The sequence below is a fragment of the Bombina bombina genome, chromosome 3, assembly GCF_027579735.1.
Source record: "Bombina bombina isolate aBomBom1 chromosome 3, aBomBom1.pri, whole genome shotgun sequence".
NCBI lineage: Eukaryota > Metazoa > Chordata > Amphibia > Anura > Bombinatoridae > Bombina > Bombina bombina.
In genome coordinates this window covers 834815110-834840184 of record NC_069501.1, presented here as the reverse complement: position 1 = coordinate 834840184, position 25075 = coordinate 834815110, and the positions used below count along the sequence as shown (strand labels likewise).

Here is a 25075-nt window from a genome sequence, read left to right as displayed (position 1 = left end):
CCCACTCATACAGATGGTTACCCCGTTGACCTGATCTTTAGCTATCGATGCACTCTCTCAAACTTCATAAACTCCCCCTTTCCTCTTTCTGACCACCATCTCCTTACTTGCAACATATCATCCCACTCTACAACTTCCCCTCCTTCTACTCCTCACACTAAACTTCACATAAGCATTATGTCATTAGATCAGCAACAGCTTGCTAATTCCCTCGAACCTCTCCTCTCATCCTTCTCCTCCTTTTCCTGCCCTGGCCAAGCTATCTGGCACTATAATTCCACCCTTACATCCGTCCTTGACAATCTGGCCCCTCTTACCATAGCTCGGAAATCAAACACTCATCCTAAGCCCTGGCATACTCCTCTGACACAGTACCTATGCAGATGTTCCCGTACTGCTGAGCGGCACTGGAGAAAATCTCGGAGTTCAGCTGATTTTCTTTATTACAAATTCATCTTGAACTCCTACTATTCTGCCCTTAATCTCTATAAGCAACACTACTTCTCTACTCTTATCTCTAATCTTTCTTCAATCCTAAAACATCTGTTCTCCACTTTCAATACTCTCTCCACCCTTCCCCACCTCCTAATACAACTTCTCTGTCAGCTCAAGACTTTGCCAGCCACTTCATTAACAAAATCGACTCCATCAGATATGAAATCAGCTGTCAACATAATTCCATTCTCCCACATAACCTTAAACTTAGCTCATTCTCCCCTGTTACTGAGAAAGAAGTTTCAGCACTTATACTGCGCTCTCACCTCACTACCTGCCCCCTTGACCCTATCCCCTCACAGCTACTCCCCTCCCTCTCTGCTATCCTTACCCCTATACTCACACACATTTTCAACCTCTCCCTCAACACCGGTATATTTCCCTCATCTCTGAAACATGCACTGGTCACACCTATCCTCAAAAAAACCTTCTCTTGATACTACCTCCCCATCCAACTACCGCCCTATTTCCCTCCTCCCTCTTGCCTCAAAGCTTCTTGAAAAACTAGTATATGCACGCCTATCCCACTTCCTTACATTAAACTCCCTCCTTGACCCACTGCAATCTGGATTCCCCATCACTCCACAGAGACAGCAATTGTTAAGGTTACCAACGACCTACTTACAGCAAAATCAAAAGGCCACTTCTCTCTGCTTATCCTCCTTGATCTGACCACAGCCTTTGACACTGTTGACCACCCTCTTTTGCTCCATACCCTCCAATCCTTCGGCATCTGACACAACCCTCTCGTGGCTCTCTTCCTACCTGTCTAACCGTACCTTAAGTGTAGCCTTCTCTGGGGCCTCCTCTGCCCCGTCACCTCTTTCTGTCGGAAGACCGCAAGGCTCTGTCCTCTGTCCCTTTCTCTTCTCAATCTACACGTCATCACTAGGTTCCCTAATAAAGTCCCACGGTTTCCAATATCATTTGTATGCCGACGACACCCAAATCTACTTCTCTGCACCAGACCTATCTCCTTCCTTGCTAACCTGTGTCACTAACTGTCTTTCTCACATCTCTCCCTGGATGTCCTCTAACTACCTCAAGCTAAATCTCTCCAAAACTGAGCTCCTTATTTCCCTCCTTCAAAAACCTCCACCCCCAATCTCTCTATAATTGTTGACAACTCCATCATTACCCCTACCCCGCATGCCCGATGTCTCGGGGTCACATTTGACTCAGATATTTCTTTCACTCCTCACATTCAGTCCTTAGCTAAAGCCTGCAGCTTCCACCTCAAAAACATCTCTAAAATAAGACACTTCCTTACACAAGACACAACTAAGATTTTAATCCTCTCTTGTTACCTCATCACACTCCCGTTTACAGAACTTCTCAAGACTGGCTCCCATCTTGTGGAACTCTCTGCCTCACTCCACAAGACTCTCCCCTAGTTTTGAAAGCTTCAAGCGCTCCCTAAAGACTCTACTGTTCAGGGATGCATACAACCTGCACTAACCTCTCTTTATACCAGTTCCTCTCCTCCATTGCTATCCCCTGAATCCCCTTAGCATGTAAGCCTAAGAGTCCAGCTGTTTGTAGATCACCTTCTTAAGAGCTGACTACAACAGTGCAACTCTTGGCAGGGCCCCCTACCCATTTGATCCCTATAATTGTTTTGTTGTACTCCGCATTTGTTTAAAGCGCTGTGGAATCTGTTGCCACTCTACAAATAACAGATAATAATAATTAATTTAAAATAGTTTGCATAAAAAAAAAAAGTTTAAAAATTGCTGGCAAGTATTTTAAAATAATATTTAAAAATAAGCTAAATTACATGGTACAGCTAACTCCACCCCTCTTATCAGTGTTTAGACACAGGCATTGTATTTCAACTGATTTCACAGCTTCTAGGCATGCTCCAGCAGATAATCCCTATTCACTTTTGCATTCTACCAAAAGAACAATAAACATAGATACAGCCATAACAGGAATTGTGTGGAGGGAATTAGAGCTTTACAATTCAGAAACTAAAAAGAAAGGGTTAATGGCAAGGCAATGCAGTATAAATTTGCAGGTAAAGTAATTAAAGTACATACAATATTATTTTGTCTCTATCCCAACTTGTTTTATGTCAATTTAAATTTCAGATTTATCTTTATTGTTAGATATATAGAGGCATATTTATCAAGCTCCCTATGGAACTTGAAGCCCCGTGATTCTGGCGAGCCTTCAGGCTCACCAGAAACACAAGTTATGAAGCAGCAGTCTAAAGACCACTGCTCCATAACCTGTCTGCCTGCTCTGAGGAGGTGGACAGAACTAGCAAGAAATCAAGCCAATCCAATACGATTGGGTTGATTGACACCCCCTGCTAGCCGATTGGCCGCGAATCTGCAAGGGGCGGCATTGCACCAGCAGTTCACAAGAACAGCTGGTGCAATGATAAATGTCGACAGCATGCACTGTTGGCATTTATCCATGTGCGGTGGACATGATCCGTAATATCGGATCATGTCTGTCCGCACCTTGTTAAATAGGCCCCTCAGTGTGTTGAGCACAAACAGCTAGCATTGGTTGTATTGGGGGAAGTACACAACACTTGCTTGTGAACCTTTTTTATTCTATTGTCTTTAAGCCTGCATATGGTTTTTAATCTATTCTATATGGAATGCAAGATGTGAACTGATAAGAGCTGTAAGTGTTGACTAGCAAATTACAGAAAGCCCATATCTGACATGCAATATTGAGTAGCAATGTCAAGCATTTTAAATTTTAGGGATTTTTTTTAGTGTGTATATTCCCACAGCTGCTAGGTCTACAAATAGGCTCGCAGAAATATGCATAAGTATTTGTGACATATAGATTTATTATGCTCGGTATAGCTGTGCATAATATGTTGACATACTATACAGAAAGAAGAGGTATGATAAGAAGAAATATAGAGAAATGCATACATAAAAAAGAAACATACCACAATTTCCATAGGAAAAAATATTTTATTTTTTTAAGAACAAATTCAGTTTGAAACAGACGTGGAATGTGAAATTTCAGAGCTTTTTTGTATGGGAGGGAACAGGTTGAAGGGCTAAATACAATGTGAAACTAAAGCAAAATTGTAAACCTAGGGAGGGCTAATAAAAAAAAATGAAAAACAAAATAAAAACAAATATTTATAAACTCAAGCATAATACTGTGTTACTTACAAAATAGGACAAAAAATTATTTTAAATAAATATTTATGGTACACAATTACGGCACATATATGCAGCAATTTGGCAACCTTTTTTTTACCAGTTCTTCCTCATTACAGTGCAAAGGGGAATGACACTGCCTTTAAACAAGCGGTAGCTAAATACATTTGCAAAAATTCAAATTTTATACAAAAACATTTGCTTAGACTTTGTAAAAAAAATCTAACATTGCTCTATGTACACAATCTGGTTAAGAAAATCCATGTCTATCTTTTTTTTTTCCATGTGTCATTTTTGTTTTCTATATTAAGATTTAAAAAGGTGAATAAGGCTACGAACACACCCCATATCCAGATACAGTTCTCAACCTATTTACAGCATCTTCACTGACATTATGGTGCAAATTCCAGAGTTAGGTGACTAAGGATCACATGATCTTACAAGCAAGGCATTTACAGAAATGTTCCAAAGCTGAACCAACTTCCAAATAAAAGGGAACAGTTTGAAGATTGTCATTTGGCGCCACACACAAAACAAACACAAAACTGAATTACTTGACACTGGGTGTGAGTTGGTCGTTGTTGCTTTGAATGTATTTTATTTTTATGGTTTTATAGAAAAACCACTAGTCACTGTTATAAAATAAATTAAGTTTGTCACTTTCAGCGTTAGAGAGAATGTTGTGTAATGCAGGGTTCTATGGTACAGTAAGGGATAAACCCCTTGCCCTTAAATGGAACACAATACAAAACAATTCTTATAGAAATAAACTAAATGCTTTCCTTGGCAAATGCCAAAAAATATAATTCTGTAGGAAAGAGACAGCTTTCATTATATTAAAATGTATGATCTTTTTATGGCTTTGTTGAAAAAAAAAACAACTTAATTTTAGAGGTGAATGCAGAATTATAAAATCTCTACTTTACCTCAAAAAAATTGAGTCAGGAAAAGTTTTAGAATATTTATTTTAATCGGATCTTCCTATAATCAGTAAATAAGTAACTCATTATTTAAGATAATTCAAGAAAGGTGTTTCATTATATTATATTTTTTAAAAGATCTAATGAAGCAGCTAACCTCTTTCCTACATTTTCCTACAGTGTCCATTTAACTACTTTATGACAGTTCCGTTTTTGCAGGTGTTCCGCAAGACTAAAGAACCTTAAAATGCTGTTGCTAATTTTTTTCTTTCCAATTCAGAGAGTAAAGTGTTACCATAGAAACAGGACTATGTTGATGATATCTGTTTTGCATAGCACATAAAAATAGGAGTGAAAAAAAAAAATTGAGAAAGGATATTGCGCTCTGAAACCTACAGATTTCTCATAACATTGCTGCATTAAGGCAACAGGAAATCGTAATGCAGAAAATAAATGCCGGAACCTCTTCTTGTCATTGTTAAACATATGATGCAGTAACACTGATTTCCTGCTTTTTGGGGCTTGAACATCCTAGTCTGCTCTTATGGGCTAGACGCCTTTAGAGGACTTTGTTATTCTTAAGTTTCTCATTATTGTTATTTTTGGAACAGTTTTTTTTCCCACCAAAACCGGTGTTTATTTTTATTTTTTTCTGCAATGCTAACTGCTGCAAAATGGATTTTACATCTACTGGAGGGGCAGGCTGTGCAATCTTAAATTATATATATTAGTAACATCTTTTACTATATATCCCATGTGTGCTATACACCAATTAAATAAGTAATTTCACTTTAATCCTCTCTCCATACTAATAATTTATTTTATTCCTAAAAACTGTAAAGGGTTTGCCATATGTGCTTTTCTTCGAAAAAACAGAGCACCAATGGACAGCCAGTTCAGTTTCTACAAAAAAACTATGCTGTGTAACATCGCCATACAACTAACGTGTCAATCGTTTTTTTATTAGGGTCAGAATGTCTTTCTTTAAAATAAATCTTTAAAAAATATGTTTTAATTAAAAAGGGGAAATGCAGAGTTAATGTCTGCTACGTGACCTTTAGCTCGCAAGCCTACAGGACACATTTGGCTTTCTGCTATAATGACTGAAAGCTTTCCCTGCATGAGGAATAATATGGTCAATATAGCACCTGAGTCTGCCAAAATATAGTCAAAACAGACTAGGAGTCCCATACAATGTCCCTACTATTATTGCCAAAACCTTCATTACATATATATTCACTGGCTTATTATCGACCTGCTACCTGCTATGTATTTTTCCTAGAAATACTTCTCTGTTCTAATATGGAATTCTGCGTACTGCTGTTTGATTATATTGAATTCCTTTAGCTGCAGCTTTAATCCATATGCATTGTTTTGCTTCTCCCTTGTATTTCAAACATTGAGTTACCAAAGTGCTCTGCTGCTTGCATGGTCTCCTTTCTACATTTCAGAGGCAGCAGCATGTAACTGCATTCATCCTTTTACCCCATGAACTCCTGGACTTGACTCTGCTGAGAGTCGAACTTCTTGCTGGAAGGCTCTGTATTAGCAAGTACAATTTCCATAATATATTACCCATTCAAGTGTGACTGTAGGAGAAATGGATGGAGCAAAAGACTCCAAAGGTTAATGTGCCATTAGTGATGGAGGATGTGAAGTGAAAGGAAATCCTGTGTGAAGGACTGTGGGATCCTAGACAACATGAAAATGAAACAGTGATGGGCTAACAGCAAAAAAATGCTTTCTGAAGACTTATTTAAACGCACAGGCCACTGAGACAAATCCAGTATGCACTGAGAAAGCTACAGATATTAAGTCATAAAATTGCATTTCAAGATAAATATCCTAAAACATCTTTTGGATGCCTAAAATGATTAAGGTTCATGAATCACTTCATATTGACCTGGCTATATATGCCTGGCACACATGGCTTGGAGGAGGATGGAAATGACCAGGATATAGCTTTAAGAATGGGTATCTTTTTATTAGAAAAAAAAAAGTCTTCCAGCTTGCAGTGAATACTTTTCCTAGCAACAGGAACCCTCAGATCCCATAAGCTATCCAGCTTAAGGATATGGCTCTCTCTGAAGAAAGGTTTTCTCTTGTGCCTTTTCCATATGCATATGCAAGTCCAAGTCCACTTTAGTGCATAAGGAACCACCAAAAAACCTCATCAGAAAGCACTGGACCTTAATGTGTCCTCTACATTTCAAAAATGTACCACACAAATCCTCAGACTTTGTAATAAATATTTGCTGGACTCTGAGGTGGCATCTCTTGCACAATGTAAACAGGATGTCCATAATCTCCACTGACTTTTTCATAATGTGGACAGAAAACACTGTCTGCAGTCCTTAAGGGAATTATAATGTCACTTGGCTCTGAACCATTATTATTGCCACTGCGTTTTGGGGTGGCTAATGTACTGAGTGACAAAGTTGTTGTGTGTTGAGGTGAATGTTTTCTGTGTCGTCTTCTGTATTTCAATAACAACACCACCAAAGTGATTATGATGACAATGAAGATGATGCACCCTGAAGCAATTCCTGCGAATAAGGCCACCTCGGATCCCAGAATACTTGAATGCCCAGCATTTTTGCCATCTGTGCTGGAACCTGAATGAAGGAAGGGATAGACATAATTAGTTATCAACTTGATATGCCACAACTGACTGTTGCCTTAAATTAACCCTAGAATGTTGTTTGTCTAGGTTTAACATTCTGAATTCTCAGCAGAATATAAAGCATTAACTGGCAACTGAACTTTGACAAACCAATTACCCTCAGAGGTAGCTAAATGCAAACAGCGGGAGTCGGCAATCAATATTAAACAAGACTTTCTGTCTCATGATCTTACTTTCATGCTGCTCCTAAACCACATTGTTTTTGTTATGTACATCATCATCCATCAGCAAAGTGCACCAGAGCTGACAGGCAGACTTTAATGTATGCTTCATCTCATAATGGCTGCAACCAGCCCTGTGGCTCCATTGGAAAAAAAGAATTCCCAAAAGAGTTTCTATTGGCGGAATTACAAGGCTGTATCTAATTTTGTTCTTCTCTATTGCTGATTAGTTCCTTAATATGATACGTGTTATGTCTTTCACTGGTGCAGATACCTCTAATGTAAAGTAATTGTTTGCACTTAGTAAGTGCACAATCTGAATATATCTGCATTTATGAAAGCCAGACTTAATTTGGGCAACTTTGTAGAAATATTAATGATTCAGCTTATTTGTAATACACAGTTAACTAAAGAAATGACTGCACATCTGGCAAGCAGTAAAATGTGTCACATTGAACAGGTTGATATTCAGCGCTTTTAGCACATTATGAATTCATTAGAATAATAAGCATATATAACAATGAATATCTTGGAATGGTTCTTTGTAGTTCCTCCTTTCTTAAAGGTAAATTAAACTTAATTCCACATAAACTGTTCAATTATGTATATTTAAAAAAAAAATCAATGTACTTTTATTTCACACACTTTGTAATTTATATCTCGAAGCTGTTTTTTCTCTGCCCTCACAGAGACTGGGGTGTATCCTGCAGGACTCAGCCATGATCCTACAGAATTTTACTGGTCATTGCTTGATCAGTGCAGTAGTTTTTTTTTTATAAATATCCCTAACTTTACTTACATGCAGAGACATTAGTTAATATGGTAGTAACATAGGCATTGAGTGCTCAAATGCCATTTAAGAGCCCAATTAGTGAATAAAGACTCTGACAAATAGTTATTTGTGAGTGAATAGTTTCTTATCTATAGCTTAAATATTTAGAATACAGGTTATTCACATTGTTTTAGTTTAAATAAAAAAATAAAATACTTTGTCACTCTCTGCAATCTTCTTCTAAGTCTTCCCAACATAATACATTTAAATTGCCGAGATACTAGTAAAACTGCAGGTGATGAACAAAATGCCGACAATGACAAACAGAATATTAAATTTACCTGCAGGGCCATTAACAAAGGGACTCGTTGTTGAGCTTTTTCCATTAGTCCCAGATTCCTGATCTGGTCTTCTTGTTGGAGTAGCATCCCTACTAGGGGCAACAGAGTTCCGATCTACAAGGGAAAAATATATATATATATATATATCTTTAGCACATTATAAAATTCATAAATCAAAAATACCACTAATGAGAAAGGGAGATATCACATTGCGTACAACAGAAGTATTTTCTAAATGTGCTTAGAGCTTACATTAGCAAGGATGCAATTTTTTTTTTCTTGAAGAAAGCACACTATGCAACTTATTTTAGTTACTGAGCTTGTAAGACCATCTGCAAAAACTATAGGGATCCTCACAGTTGGCAAGGAAAGCTTTGCAGATGACATTTCAATTTAACAGAGAGAGTTGATTGACTACTAAACCAACTTCTAATTAGAAATAATTCATTATTGACATGTAGTAGGTTATCTATATGTGATAGCCATGTGCAGAATCCCTCTAATGAATAATGTTCTGGCAAACTGTGCAAGAGTGTTTCACATGTTTACTATAAATATAAGCAAGTTTAACCCTTGGGCTGTCAGAGATGACGGCAAGACATTGATAAGCTACCAAAAAGTTTATAAAGTTATTCTATGTAACATTTCGGTTTTAAATTGGAAGGTACATTTATGTATGCGCAGATTTATGTTGCTATAAAATATACAAATTACCTATAGTCAGGTACCCCAATAAAAAAAAACAAAAATAATAATGGATCACAGTATATAGGATAAGCTTATACACGGCACATTGGTAAAATTATATATTGCCCAGTGTTACTTTTGCTAATTCATTGTACTGCTGTTAAATATTTTGTTGTGTTGCAGCTAAAGTGTCATAGTTTGGGTTTATGAGTGTTCATACATTATTTTTTATAATTTTCTTGTAGTGCCTGTGATCTACTAGATCACAATTAGTTCCTATGGAAATGTAAGCTAGAGCTAATATAAGTGGCACAAGATCTGACAATCGTGTTTTTAAGACAACAATTGCCCTCTGTGGTTCAAGGTTCCAATAAAGGATGAAAATATTTCCTCCAGGTACACAGCAAATATCATAGCCAGGACTTGTTTGCACAGTTCCATCAAATAACAAACTATAAAATGTAACGGACAACAATTTAACTTTATTAAAACATCTGTCTATAAGAAAATATAAAAGTCTCTGTACAAATCCTTTTATTATAGCACTAGAATTTAATTTGTCCAACAGACTAAAGTAATCTTTACATAGTTCCCTACATAATGAATAGGAAAAGTTAAGTTTGGAAGTTGACCTCACCTTGCCCAACTTTCATGAGGATCTTCATAGTTTTAGTTGTGCATACTCCTCCTTCCTGATTATCCACACCCTCCATTGAACCATTAGATGTAGCTGTGGAACATAATAACATAGTAAGGTTATAATCAATGTCTAAAATCAATGTCCAAATAAAAAATATCATTTTTTTCACAACCATGCATCTCACAGAAAATCAGTTATTGGTGTTTGTCTATTTTTTTAAATCAAGGGCAGATTGCAGTTTGATGTTATGGTTAAGAAAGAAGAGAACATTTTTTTCTTTTTGATATTGTAACTGACATACACCTCTACATTCAGCTTAACTTGCCCAATAACACATGGAACATAAACTTTTTTTTTTTAAATGAATTAAAAGGACATGTACATTTTGCACTCTGAAATGTATTTTGCAATGTGTATGAAACAGTTTTAATAAAACATAATCAAAATATTTAAAGAGGAAAGCTTTAAATTGATGATAGGAATAAATGCACAGCTGAATACAACTGTATTAATGGTCATTGGCTGATAGGGCCAAGCCCCACCGTTCTATTGGCCTCCATTGACTTGACAAGAACAAAAGCTAATTAATATCAACATGAAATATTTAAGATTTTGGTGTATGCAAAATAACCATTCTGATAGGTATTTAATAGTAGGTTAAAAAAAAAAACTACAATGCTATTATGAACCTCGGCTACTTTGGTTATTTGTGGTGTTCACAAATATGTGGTATATGGATGATTCCTAGAAGGTACTGCTGAACTTATCTGCTCATGTTAAACCCATTTATAATGTTGAACAAATAAGATCAGGAAGTTACAAGGATGGTGTAATGTATCAGCTAATTGTCGTCATTAACTATACTTAGCTGCTTGTCAAATAGAAATCATAACATTATATCACATAACAATGTTTTGTAATGCTTTAGCAGATGACAAAGTATCATTGCATTTTTTTCTTATCAGCCTGAATTAACACTCTGCAGCAGATACCTGCAACACCCGAGGGTTAATTATGCTTGATAGAACATCTTGCAGATTAAAGCTTGTGGCCAAAAATGCACTTTGTTTCACAGTGTCACTATGTGCTTTGCCAAGATCCTTGTATTTATGACCTCAGACAAGACCACGGTGATAGCAAATATATGCAGATGCCATTTCTATGTCCGCACACTAATAGAATGTTTGCATTTTCATGGTTTATACATTGGCAGCTGAATATTATGGTGCATGTAAGTGATTTATGCATCTTTTATAATCTTCATATCACAATCAGTCTTTGCACTTGATGAGTACATTGTCAATGTACAAATCCTGCATGAATAGAGCTGTGGTTTGCATTATGTCCCACACAATAACTTGCTTCTCAAGGAAGACCTTTATGCAGCATCCAGTAATTGTCTCATATACTCGTGTTTCACCATTGTATGGAAGCAGCACCTTGTACCACCCATCCATCTATTGTGCAAAACTCAGAGCCTCAAAAAAAAACACCCATAAATCTTTTTTTAACCTTTTTTTTTTTTTTTAAACACTCTTTTCTATGAGTGCATTTTAAAAGGACACAAAATGCCTCTTGCTTTTGTGCAAATGGTGTGCATATGCCAAGCTCCCTTGAGAGACCAAGAAGCACATTTTCTAACCTAGGCTCTTTAAAATTCTGCATATTGCCAGCTATTTAATTTACAGCATGTCGAAGGAAACGTAGATTACAGAATTTGCTTTTTTTTTGGCCTCTGCAGAGAGAGTGGAACAACCACAACTTTTGCACAAAAGCAAGAGTTGTTTAATGTCATTTTAAACACATTACATTTAGTCTGTGGCGCAGCGGAATCTGTTGGAGCTCTACAAACAACTGAAAATAATAATAATAATTCCAATACATCTCCAGAGGTTTTCTTATCCATTGCATTTTTTTAACCACCATTACAAATATAAAAACAAAGATATAACATGTGCAAGCAACTAGTGATAGCAATCTAACCCAAGACTACATCTGACAGTCTGACACCAGACTACATGGCTCACAAAATAATGGAGACATTTTTTTTAAGAGGAAACAAAAATCAATACCGAGCAGCAGCTCTAGACATAAATCTAATATGTCTGTGATAAAAGTGTTTTTTTACAACCTATTTGCCAATGTACAGGCAAGCAAGATAGAGGAGGAATATATGGCAGAAACAAAATGCTGGGCTGTAGCACAGAATGAAGCAGCTTTTTATTTTAATCAAAGCTACAGGGAGGGGGGAGGGGTCTCTTTGGCGATCTCAAGATTTATTTAGAATGAATATATTCTGGCTATCTCCTGCTACTCTTCATGTTAAAAGAATGTCTACTCCGTAAAAGATTAGTTTGATGCAGAAGGGGTTAATCTGACAACATTATTTCTGCACTGACACTGAAACAAAACAAACCTATAGAGAAGTTGATTACTTAGAAGTCAGACTCTAATTCCGGAGAGGAGCTGAACAAAATAGAATGCCAATGTAAATCTGCCTCAAACTCACAAAGCATTATTCTGAAAAAAAAAAAAAATCTGTGTGCTCAAATGTTAGCCGCACACACACATAATTTATATATATATATGTGTGTATTTAGCTTTTGATGAACGGTTATTTTTTGTACTGTGAGATTCATAAGTCACAGGCCTTTCTAAAATGGCTCTGGGCACTGCCAGTCTCATCTTCAAAATGAAGTGTTATGTTGTAGCACAGCAAAAGGGCAGAGCCACAAAACACCCTTAATTAAAACTGACTACTTGTAACAACCTCTGTAGGGAAATTCAGAACACCAGTGATTTGGATGAATTCCTTTACTTCCTATTCAAAGCACAAGAAAGCCTTTTTATTAAGCAAACACATGAAATGACTTGAAGGCCTTTCTGATATTGAAGGGGTATTCTCTGTGGCCATTTTGTATTCTAAGCATATGACAATGACATTTAAAGCAAACCCCGCTAAAATGACTAGTAACATCACCATAGAAACAACCAGGGCGAATTATTATCAAGCAGGGAACCTCTTAACATCCAGGCACTTTAACATTACAGTATATATTATCAAACATTCAAATGAAAAGAGGAAGAAAGGCAGACTAATAAGACAATATGACATCTTTAAAAAACAGGAAATTATACCTTTAAGGATATACACAAAAAATATATTAAAGGCACGTAGGAGATAAAATTAAGGTTTCATGATTCAGATAAAGGGTATGATTTATTAAAAAAAATATATAAACTTCCATTGGCAAATGTATCTTCCTTTGTTAAAACGTGTCTTTTGCACTATACAGCATTGCTGTTTGCAACAATGTTTGTAACCAGGTAATACTTATGTTTCATTAAAGGATACCAATAGAAAGAGGGACAAACATACAGGTATATATATATATATATATATATATATATATATATATATATATATATATATATATATATATATATATATATATATATAGCACTTCTTATGGTCTGATATGCATTAATTACACTGTTCATTTTCATTCTCTTCTTTACTCATCATACTGTCAGAAAGATGTATCTTTCCATGGCAAAATATTCTAATTCTGACAACTAAAAAATAAATAAAATAGTTATTACACAAAGCTCCCAAGATCCCACACTTCATAATAACTTTTCAAAGTGCAATAATCCTGCTCTTCAATTCCAGATCCAAAACGTTGTACAAAATCAGTTGGAACTCTTATAATTCAAGAGACAAGATATTATGCTTTCCTAATAGAATACTTGGCAACTATTGTTGTTTATACAGGTGTATCCAGAGTTGTTTGGGTTTTCTCTGCTCCTCATTGATTAAAGGGATAGTACAGTCAAAATTAAACTTTCATGCTTTAGATAGAGCATCTCATTTTTCAACTTTCGGATCTATTTATATTATCAAATTTGCTTTGTTCTTTTTGTGTTTTTTTGACAAAAGCATACCTATGTAGGCTCATAAGCAGCAATGCTAGTAGCTAGCTGCTGATTGGTTGCTGCACATATAACACTTTTGTCATTGGATCACCCTGATGTGGTTTAGACAGCTCTCAGTAGAGCATTGCTGCTCCTTCAACAAAGGATACAAAGAGATAGAAGAACATTTGATTTAAAAAAAAAAAAGTAAATTGGAAAGTTGTTTACAATCAATGCTCTATCTGAATCAAATGAAACATTTTAGGTATCATTTCCCTTTAAGTAAATGTTTTTAATGGATCAGCAAAGGATTCCACATTTTCTGCAATTCCTCTATTTGCAAAATATTAAACCTCATTTTTACATGGAATACAAAAACTAAAAAAGGTATCTGCATGTCTTAAATGCACTGATAACACATATGCACATGCTATAAAGCTTAGTTTATAGTAAAACACATATGCACATGCTATAAAGCTTAGTTTATAGTAAGTCCCAAAGTGAAATATCACTGTCACCCCTTACAATTAACAAAAATAAAGTCTAGCGTTCAAGGCCTTGATAACTCTGCATATTGAAGGTAAGTTATCCAATTTATGCTCAGGTTACAATTTATGTTTTTAGGCTCAATCATAAAAACATAGCATTCATTTCCTGTCATTAAGAAGGGAATTAATATACTCAACTCTTTGTTTTTACAAAAACTATAGCCAAAAACCTTAAATGGCTCAGGCAAAGTACTGAAAATGGAATGTGCAATTTATAAAGCCTTAGGCTGAAAGCTGTTCCTACTTTAAGAGCATTTGCTTCAATTATTTTATCATTTGCTCTTGGCTTTTGTTGTCCCAAGAACAAAGTGCTACTGAATTTTTAATTTATTAGGTAGTGCTTGAATGTTAACTCAAGATGAATACTATATCTCAGAGCACAATTTAATTATTTTTAAATAATGTAATATGGCTAAATGGTGTTACATGACGGTATTCGATTTAAATCAGTGTGCTTAATAACATAGTAAAGTGTATGTGATTTCCATATATACAAAGAATTAACGTGAAATCATGAGAACTGAACCAGAATGAAATCTGGCAACTACTAGAAAGAAAATACATAGCTGCTGGATCTATATTGCTTTGCTTTCAACTGCTTAATCAACTGGGATAAATATTAAAAATAGAATATCTAATGTGCTCACCAAGGTTTATCACCCATAATTTTAAAATCTGAAATGCAAATATTTAAAAGGAGCAATATCATTTATTTAGGCTGGATTTGATGCATTACTAAAAAAGATGTTTTACAGCAATATAGAAGGAAAGTTAGTGTGCCCATTGAATGCATTTTATTGGTGTGAACACACCCCACACCTAAAGAATCCCATATTTTCTATAATAAATACTAGAATCTTTTTGGTTGTTCTAACAGTGGTATCTAATTCCCACATGTGTGTAGTTTGGGATGATATACAGTCCCCCCAAAAAGGCAGTGTTAAAGACCCACATGGTTCATACAAAACATTTTATTATCTGAGATTGTGCATCACTTTAAAAAAAATGAAAGACAGCCTTGTGCCCTCTGGTCTTCTGATAGACAACCTGTTCTAACATTGTGCAGTTTCTGGGTATCTGTTAGTGAATAACATCACATATCTTGCTTCTAATAAAAATAGATCATCATAATAGCACAAACTGTTATTTGAAGACCCATTTCAGCAAACAAGATGGACGTCTCATAACAATGGATGTTACACTAGGACTGGCTGTTGCTTATTAATAATATATTGACCATTATATCTGCTCAGCCATATTTACAGTACTGGAAATGTCTCATGAATGAAGCTTGTAACAAAATGTTATATTAGCACATCGCATTATAAAAGAGCTAATGTACTGTATCTGCTCATATTTTTTTCTAAACCACCACAAGTTAGGCATAAATAGGTTTTATCTGTCCATATACAATGAGAAAACTGGTCTGCTTCCATTTACAGTTTGAAATATGCAACTGAAAATGAGAAAAGACACTGAATCAGCAGTTGAAACAGAAGCAGCATGCACAAGCTGTTTCTGGCTATGATTTCTATATAGTCCCTATGGAGGAGAAGTAATATTACATTTTAATATGTCTTCATTTGATAGTTATTACACCGCCTCCCAGGAGGCAAAGCTGCTGCATAGATCTTGGCGGGTTTTGGCCTATCAAGATTGTACCATTGCACTAATCAGATAGAGAATTAAGCTGGCTGAAATTCTGCCTACAAATGTTCTCTCAATCACACAGATTAAGCAAAGTGAAAAATCAAATCTCCCCCCCCCCAAAAAAAAAAAGGAACCATTTGCTCCTTAACTATAAGAGCATTGCTAACAGTCTTACATTGATAAAAGGTTTTCTAATTAATTCCACGACGGTGGTCTATTTACATTCTGTTCATGTTATGTGGTAATTCAATCATTATGTGAGTTGAATTACCTGGGTGTTTTAAAGCCAAGTTAAAACTCACCTCTTTCAGTCATATCCGTTGTGGAATTTTCAACAGACACAAGCATAATAAACATCCTTACATCCAGTTAAAAAAAAAAAAAAACATTCCCCTCAGTAAAAAAAGTGAAAGCCTTTAGAATTGTGCATTAATAGGAAGCAATGCTTAATGCAATCTGTATGGCAAAACTGTATTTTGATCTCATGTTCTTTTCACTGGATTATCAAGCACATGGTTCTTTTATCAAAGAAAATTCTCTGGCAGCAGACCGTGCAAGTACACTGTCTCCTCTCATGTGTCTTCCACCCTTTTAAAGCAACAGCTTACTGCTTGTTTTTTATTTAAGTATCATCATTTTTAAAGTCATTGAATAATATAACTGATGAAATAAAATAGAAGTAATTTCTGGGTTTGAACCAATCGAAAATCTCTCTCTCTCAAAAAAAAAGTAAAACATCAGCCTTGATTGAATATGTGGACATAGAGTCATAACTGACAGTGGTATATTCACACACAAATACAATATACAAATTCTAGGATTATTATCTTAAAGGGCTAGTCAACGTTCAAATGAGTGTCCTATAATTCTGCACATTAACCTAGCGACGCTTGCAAAAGAAAAAAGGGATTTTAAAAATGTAATCCCCAAACCTGTACCTACCTTACCTTCCTTGCCAGCCTCTACTGCTCTTCTGGTTTCTTCAACAGCACTTCACAGGTGTGTTGTCTAATCACATGTAGCGAGCTCCGACGCTGGGTAAAGCTGTCGGCTGCTTTACCCAACACAGAATCCGCAACATGTACTTCAACGGGACGACCGATTGCACTGTTATTAGACAACGTGACTGATACGCTGTTGAAGGAACCAGAAGAGCAGAAAAGGCTGGCGAAGACAGTAAGGTAGTTACGGATTTGTGGAGTTAAATATTTAAAATCCTTTTTTTCTTTTGCAGGTGTCACTAGGTTAAGGTTACAAAATTCTGCACTAACATTAATTTGAAAGTGGACAGCTGGACTGTCTGCTAAAGCAATATACATGTAACTGAAATCTAATATTAGCCAACTGTAGAGAAATTTGTGAAAATATTTTTAAGGGCCTCAGATTCATACTGGACAAACAATTTAATTCCATTCTTCAAAGACAGAAAGTGGAACATGGTTTGGGAATTACATTTAGAAATGAAATGCTTTACTAGCTACAATCACGATAACCTGAGATGTCAGTCAAAAACTGGCAACAATAAAAAAAAATAAAAAAAAAATGGCCAGATTACAAGTGGAGCACAAAATATCACTTTCAAGAAAGCGATATTAGCACTCCACTTTGTAATACCAGCGTACGCTAATGTGCAACGGTATTACAAGTTAACAGCAATGCGAACGCAAATTTGCGTTCACATTACTGGGATTCCAGCCTGGGAAATATTGCGCTTGTAAAGGCACTTTTTTTTTCTAACACCACACTCCCACCAACATTAGACCCCAAAAACTGCCTAGTGCAGTTGTTTATTAAAAAAAAAAATGCTCTATTTGAGGGCATTTTGGGCACTTTAAAAAAAATTAACCAGAGATCGGATCTCTGGTTAATTTTTTGAACGCTAATTGCTGCCACGATCTTGCGGTAGCAATAACAAGCCACTTATAATGGCTGATTAATTATAGCATGCCTGTAAATGGAAAAATGTGCCTGTTTTCAGGCGTGCGATAATTTAGCGCTCCTCTTGTAATCTAGCCCTAAATAACTAAATGTAGTATTACAAAACGGCCTAATCATTTTTTTTTCATCTGTAACCATGAAATGTCGCTGTCACTGTACAAATATAAGAATGCTCAAGGGAATTCATTCTAGTTTTTAAATATTTTATTACAAGAGTAGCAACCATTTGTAGCTAATATCATTTTATTTTGATACAAATTAATAATAAAATAAAAAGGCATAGAACTGTAGAATAATTTCTTTCCTGCAAGATCAGTGAAGCATCAGTTTTTATCTATCCAAGACTTACAAAAGAGTAGTGTGGGAGCTTATGAATATTCTTTATTGTAACCTTAGTACTCCACCCTTAGTAGCAACAGGAGCTGTATTATATGAAGAAATTTCTATTGAGGATGAAAAAATAGTGGGAGGGCAATCGCTAGTGAACAAAAACAAAAAAATCTCCTATTTCCATCATAGCCATTTTAGAGTGCAAATACAAGCGTCATCATAATTATTTTCCATGTACTGTCCTTTCAATAGCTAACAGGAACACTTTAAAACTAGAGTCTTGATTTAATGAGCACAGATTTCACAGGCCACAGCTGTCTTTGTAAAACAGTTCTTTTTGCCATCCTTGCCGATAGCAAAGAAAGAGACCTACAGTGACAAGGACACAAGTACCTTCCCAGGCCAGAGCCCAGGACGCCTGCATTTTCTCAAGAAGATCAAATAGACCTAGCAGTAATAAATTGACTCTCTTCTTCTGCACTCAAGGCATAGAGGAGGAGGGTGTGCTTTATTTAAACACACACAATATTCTGCTTGGAGTCTGAAAGAAAAAATTGTCTTATTGCCATAGTGATCTAGTGTCAAACTTGCTTGAAGACTAACACTGAAATTTGTCATTTAAGTGATTTGGAAGATGTAAACACCTGCTTCAATGCAGGATAGCATGATAAATGCAATTCCATTTTTTATTTGTAAACTGATCATTCATTTTCTGGTATTTAACAAGATATCAGAACACAAAAAAATGCAATATTCATTTGCTGAACTACTCATTTGATGCTAACATTCATTGCACCAAACAGTTAAAAAAATGTATATATATATATATATATATATATATATATATATATATATATATATATATATATATATGTGTGTATGTATGTATGTGTGTGTATGTATGTATGTGTGTGTATGTATGTGTATGTGTATATGTGTATGTGTGTGTGTATGTATGTATATATATATATATATATATATATATATATATCTCAAAAGCTGAGTGAACTACTCAAGAAATATCATGTATTACACAATTTCCACTGAATTCATTACTGTCTATACACAAGAGCTGATGGATTTATTTGATCTGAAGAGGAACCTGAATATACACAAACTGCGGGGGAATTCTAAGAGATCTGGACTGAGCTACAGATCAAGTAAAACACATTTGTAAAAGATGGTGAAAGAATGTTATTACTTTTTCAATAATGCAGATGATTACTAAGAAGTATATATATATATATATATATATATATATATATATAATATATCTAAATATAAAACTGTTAGTGAAAAATGTTAATGGTAAAAAAAAATATAACTAACAAGTTGGCCATTTATGGGGGGGGGGGAAGAGCAAAGTTTTATTCTGTAAGACTAGGGATATACTGAGTGTGTGCTTCAATTTAACCCCATTGAATCTCTCATGGGAATGTGATATGTTGCTTTGCCTCTGCTTTTATCTCTCACTGGAATGGAAGTTAATCATTTACAATATTTAGGTGCAAAAACATTTTTTGTCCACAAATCCTCTGTGCCCTTATCAGTTTTAATTTATCAGCTGAAATCCCAGGCTTACAAAGGGTCATGGTAATAGAAAGAATCATGCTCACTCTACTGGCACTAATTGCATGCAATGATATTAATGACCCAGTAATTGCTGTACGAGTGGCACTGAAGTGGAAAACATCATTTTGAGGCAGAGTTCAACTCTTGGTGGTGAGATTTCACTACTGACTGCGTTAATACCAACTGACAGTCTGGAATATAACACTAAGAGCGCCTCTCTTACGCTATAATAGTTTAGATGGACGAATCGTTCAGTGATTTGACCAAGTACAATCTACCGGTAACCCCAATAAAGTCCTCCACATTTTGAATCTGCCCTACCCATGAACCTCATTCCTTTGAGGGGAGTTGCACTATACTTTAACAATCTAGAGCAATTTTCTACATGCTTGCTCTAATCTCTAATGAAAAATAACTTTGCTTTATGATTTGACATCAAAGCCCCAGAAAACACAGATTACTGAAAAATACAAAACAAAAGTCTACCACGAAGAACTACAAACCTATCATTAGCTATTCTTTAGGATGCCAACATATTCTGCATTGCTGCACAAGGGTGTAACAAGTTCAGAAAATGCTTATGGTAGTATTGTAGTGGACGGGAATAAAAAAAAAAAAAAGGGGGGCCTTACCCAAACAAAAAACTACAATCATGTTTACCAATAGCATTAAATAACATGTAAAACAATTAATTTGCATTTTAGCTACACTACAGGTTATACCAGACAAAGCACGCAACACATAAGCCTTTGATCTCAAATTACCACCCAAATGTAAGCATTTATAAGATTTATAATTGTAAAAAAAAGAGAAAGAAAGGCAAAGAACTAAGATAAAATATGTTTTGTTTCTGCTTTTAGCACTTGCAAAAAATATAAACTTGTGGTACATTGGCTGAAGGGATATTACCACATGACCAAATTAAAAACATAATATCCTAAGTTTTAAAAACCTTATGCTGAACATGTAATACTACATACAGATGCATGGATGCATGCACATTTCCCAGTGTACTTTGATATGAAGCACTTTTCAATGTCATGTTTTTCTATGCTTTTTTTCTAATCCTGCCTATTTTCATAGAAAATATAAGTTCCTATTGTGAGTACATCTATGATTTAAACATCAGAAAACATGACATTGTCTTTAAAAAAAAACACACACACAAACCAGAGATTCTGTCTCAGCCAGTAATTATGCATGGAGACAGGCAAATGAGAACTATAGCAGTATGACTACTTTAGCTTCCTTCCACTTTAAATGGATTCTTTTACACATAGATCTGCTTTATAACAGATTTTAAAGCATTTTATCTGTTTTCAAACAGACTTTATACCTTAATTTTCCACACACAAATCCCAGACTTTAGTTATCAGAATAATCTTGTTTTTTCACTTGCTGCCCTTGGGAACTTAGAAGTGGCACTTCTATATTTCCTGCTGTTGTATCTCTGGCTTTCTTTAAATAAGATAAACTGTCAGAATTGCTAAGGTAATGGCACTGAATATGAGAAAAGGCCATTAATCTTATAACTGCAATGCTCTGTTACAAGATTTGTGTGGTCTGCTATGGAAGTCCCAATGGACCGTGACTCCATTAGGACCTGTAAGCCTAAAGCAGCCATACAAAACATAAATTCATGCTGATCCTGCCCTTTTCTTAGCATTATATAGTTTTCTAATGTATATTTATACCCCACTTATGAATAAAGCAGTGTCTGTTTAAAGAACATTAGTAAGACCTAACCTTAAACTGATGAATATCATATTCTGTATTCAAATTTATTCTATGTGACATATTTGAGAGTTTAAGGGCAAGGAAGGGACACATTTATTTTAAATGTAGGAGACACCAAATATATTTTTTTATGAGACCTCCAAAGGTGTTTGAATATAGGTATATGCTAAATAAATTATTAGATACCAAAAATACTATAATGTCTCACTGGCTACTGAGCTTTGTGAAGCCCTGCTCAAAGGTTTAATACACAGCAAGTATTTATTAGATTTAAAAACTTTTCAATGTAAAATTATATAGTTGTGATTAACCCACTTTACCAATAAAGATTACTCATTTTGGGTACATCTCATTCATCAGTCTCCATTCCATGTGAAGGAGCAATGCTGCCAGAATTAAAATTTTCATGGTTCAGAAGGAGCATTCAGTTTTAAGAGAGTTCTTAATTTATTTCTCTCTTTTTTTTTTAATTAACTTCCTTCTCTTGGTAACCTTTGTTCAAAAGCATACCTAGATAGGCCCAGAAAGAAGTAATGAACTACTGGGAACTAGCTGGTGATTGGCTTTACACACATACCTTTTCTTATTGGCTCACCAGATGTTTAGTTAGGTCCTAATCAAATAGTACATTTTTGTTTACATTTTTTTTTACAAGAGAATGTCCCTTAATGTAGCATATATAATGTATATAAATACAAAATATAGCGAACTCAGAAGCAATATCCCATAATGTGATTCAGAATAAAAAGTCTATATTCTGAAATGAAATAAATAAAACAGACAATGTATCCATTTTTTAGTAAACATTTTGTGTGAACTCAACGAGGGCTCCCCAGTTGAGAATCGGTGGATTAGAGTCTCTGCCTTCCTACAGCACCAGTGTTATTTTAGAACTATCCACAGCGACCCACTGCTTCATATACATTTTGTCAATGGCTGGTGAAACCTTTTTTCCCCATTGAGAATGCTTACAATTATATTTTCCATTCAAGTAGAATATTTTCTACTTCTGCTTTAGCTTCCTTTATGCATTTAGGGCTTAGAGAATGGCACAAGAAAGTAGGAAAATTGTCCTGAAAGCGTTCTGTGGCATTTACATTGCATTTTACTGATACTGAATTTTTACCATGCAAAATAAATAAGAAACTACATGTTGGCTTTGCAGTATTTTTCTGAGTTTGCTTATTTATCATAACTGGTCTTGTGTTTTCATGTTAAGTACATAGTCATTGATGTTGGAACTGTATGTTTCTCTATACTAGAAGAATAAATAAAAATAATAACCAAAATTGTTGAGAAAATAATATGGTAAAAGGGACACTGAACCCATATTTTTTCTTTCATGATTCAGATAGACAATGCAATTTTAAGCAACTTTCTAATTTACTCCTATCATTTTTTATTTGTTCTCTTGCTATCTTTATTTTAAAAGCAGGAATTTAAATCTTAGCAGCCAGCCCATTTTAGGTTCAGCACCATGGAAAGCGCTTGTTTATTGGAGGCTTATATCTACCCATCAATAAGCAAGCATAACCCAGGTTCTCAACCAAAAATGGGCCGGCTCCTATGCATCCCATTTTTGCTTTTTAAATAAGGATATCAAGAGAACAAAGTAAAATTAATAATAGGAGTAAATTAGAAAGTTGCTTAAAATATCATGCTCTGTCTGAATCATGAAAGAAAAAATATGGGTTCAGTGTCCCATTAAATAAACAGAAAACAGAATTTATGTTTACCTGATAAATTACTTTCTCCAACGGTGTGTCCGGTCCACGGCGTCATCCTTACTTGTGGGATATTCTCTTCCCCAACAGGAAATGGCAAAGAGCCCAGCAAAGCTGGTCACATGATCCCTCCTAGGCTCCACCTACCCCAGTCATTCGACCGACGTAAAGGAGGAATATTTGCATAGGAGAAACCATATGATACCGTGGTGACTGTAGTTAAAGAAAATAAATTATCAGACCTGATTAAAAAACCAGGGCGGGCCGTGGACCGGACACACCGTTGGAGAAAGTAATTTATCAGGTAAACATAAATTCTGTTTTCTCCAACATAGGTGTGTCCGGTCCACGGCGTCATCCTTACTTGTGGGAACCAATACCAAAGCTTTAGGACACGGATGAAGGGAGGGAGCAAATCAGGTCACCTAAATGGAAGGCACCACGGTTTGCAAAACCTTTCTCCCAAAAATAGCCTCAGAAGAAGCAAAAGTATCAAACTTGTAAGATTTGGTAAAAGTGTGCAGTGAAGACCAAGTCGCTGCCCTACATATCTGATCAACAGAAGCCTCGTTCTTGAAGGCCCATGTGGAAGCCACAGCCCTAGCGGAATGAGCTGTGATTCTTTCAGGAGGCTGCCGTCCGGCAGTCTCATAAGCCAATCTGATGATGCTTTTAATCCAAAAAGAGAGAGAGGTAGAAGTTGCTTTTTGACCTCTCCTTTTACCAGAATAAACAACAAACAAGGAAGATGTTTGTCTAAAATCCTTTGTAGCATCTAAATAGAATTTTAGAGCGCGAACAACATCCAAATTGTGCAACAAACGTTCCTTCTTTGAAACTGGATTCGGACACAAAGAAGGCACGACTATCTCCTGGTTAATGTTTTTGTTAGAAACAACTTTCGGAAGAAAACCAGGTTTAGTACGTAAAACCACCTTATCTGCATGGAAAACCAGATAAGGAGGAGAACACTGCAGAGCAGATAATTCTGAAACTCTTCTAGCAGAAGAAATTGCAACCAAAAACAAAACTTTCCAAGATAATAACTTAATATCAATGGAATGCAAGGGTTCAAACGGAACCCCCTGAAGAACTGAAAGAACTAAGTTGAGACTCCAAGGAGGAGTCAAAGGTTTGTAAACAGGCTTGATTCTAACCAGAGCCTGAACAAAGGCTTGAACATCTGGCACAGCTGCCAGCTTTTTGTGAAGTAACACAGACAAGGCAGAAATCTGTCCCTTCAAGGAACTTGCCGATAATCCTTTCTCCAATCCTTCTTGAAGAAAGGATAGAATCTTAGGAATCTTTACCTTGTTCCAAGGGAATCCTTTAGATTCACACCAACAGATATATTTTTTCCATATTTTGTGGTAAATTTTTCTAGTTACAGGCTTTCTGGCCTGAACAAGAGTATCAATAACAGAATCTGAGAACCCTCGTTTTGATAAGATCAAGCGTTCAATCTCCAAGCAGTCAGCTGGAGTGAGACCAGATTCGGATGTTCGAACGGACCTTGAACAAGAAGGTCTCGTCTCAAAGGTAGCTTCCATGGTGGAGCCGATGACATATTCACCAGATCTGCATACCAAGTCCTGCATGGCCACGCAGGAGCTATCAAGATCACCGACGCCCTCTCCTGATTGATCCTGGCTACCAGCCTGGGGATGAGAGGAAACGGCGGGAATACATAAGCTAGTTTGAAGGTCCAAGGTGCTACTAGTGCATCTACTAGAGTCGCCTTGGGATCCCTGGATCTGGACCCGTAGCGAGGAACCTTGAAGTTCTGACGAGAGGCCATCAGATCCATGTCTGGAATGCCCCACAATTG

General features: G+C 35.8%; 1 protein-coding gene across 1 annotated transcript in view; it reads right to left on the bottom strand.

The window, feature by feature from the left end:
- Positions 1-3414: 3414 nt before the first annotated feature.
- Positions 3415-25075, bottom strand: part of EFNB2 (ephrin B2) — a 45673-nt gene continuing 24012 nt past the window's right edge. Inside the window, exons 3-5 of the mRNA XM_053707794.1 lie at positions 9831-9923; positions 8507-8620; positions 3415-7164 (exon numbers count right to left, since the gene is read on the bottom strand). Of these exons, the coding sequence (XP_053563769.1) occupies positions 6782-7164; positions 8507-8620; positions 9831-9923 (590 nt within the window). The 3' untranslated portion in view covers positions 3415-6781. The remainder of the gene's footprint in view (positions 7165-8506; positions 8621-9830; positions 9924-25075) is intronic.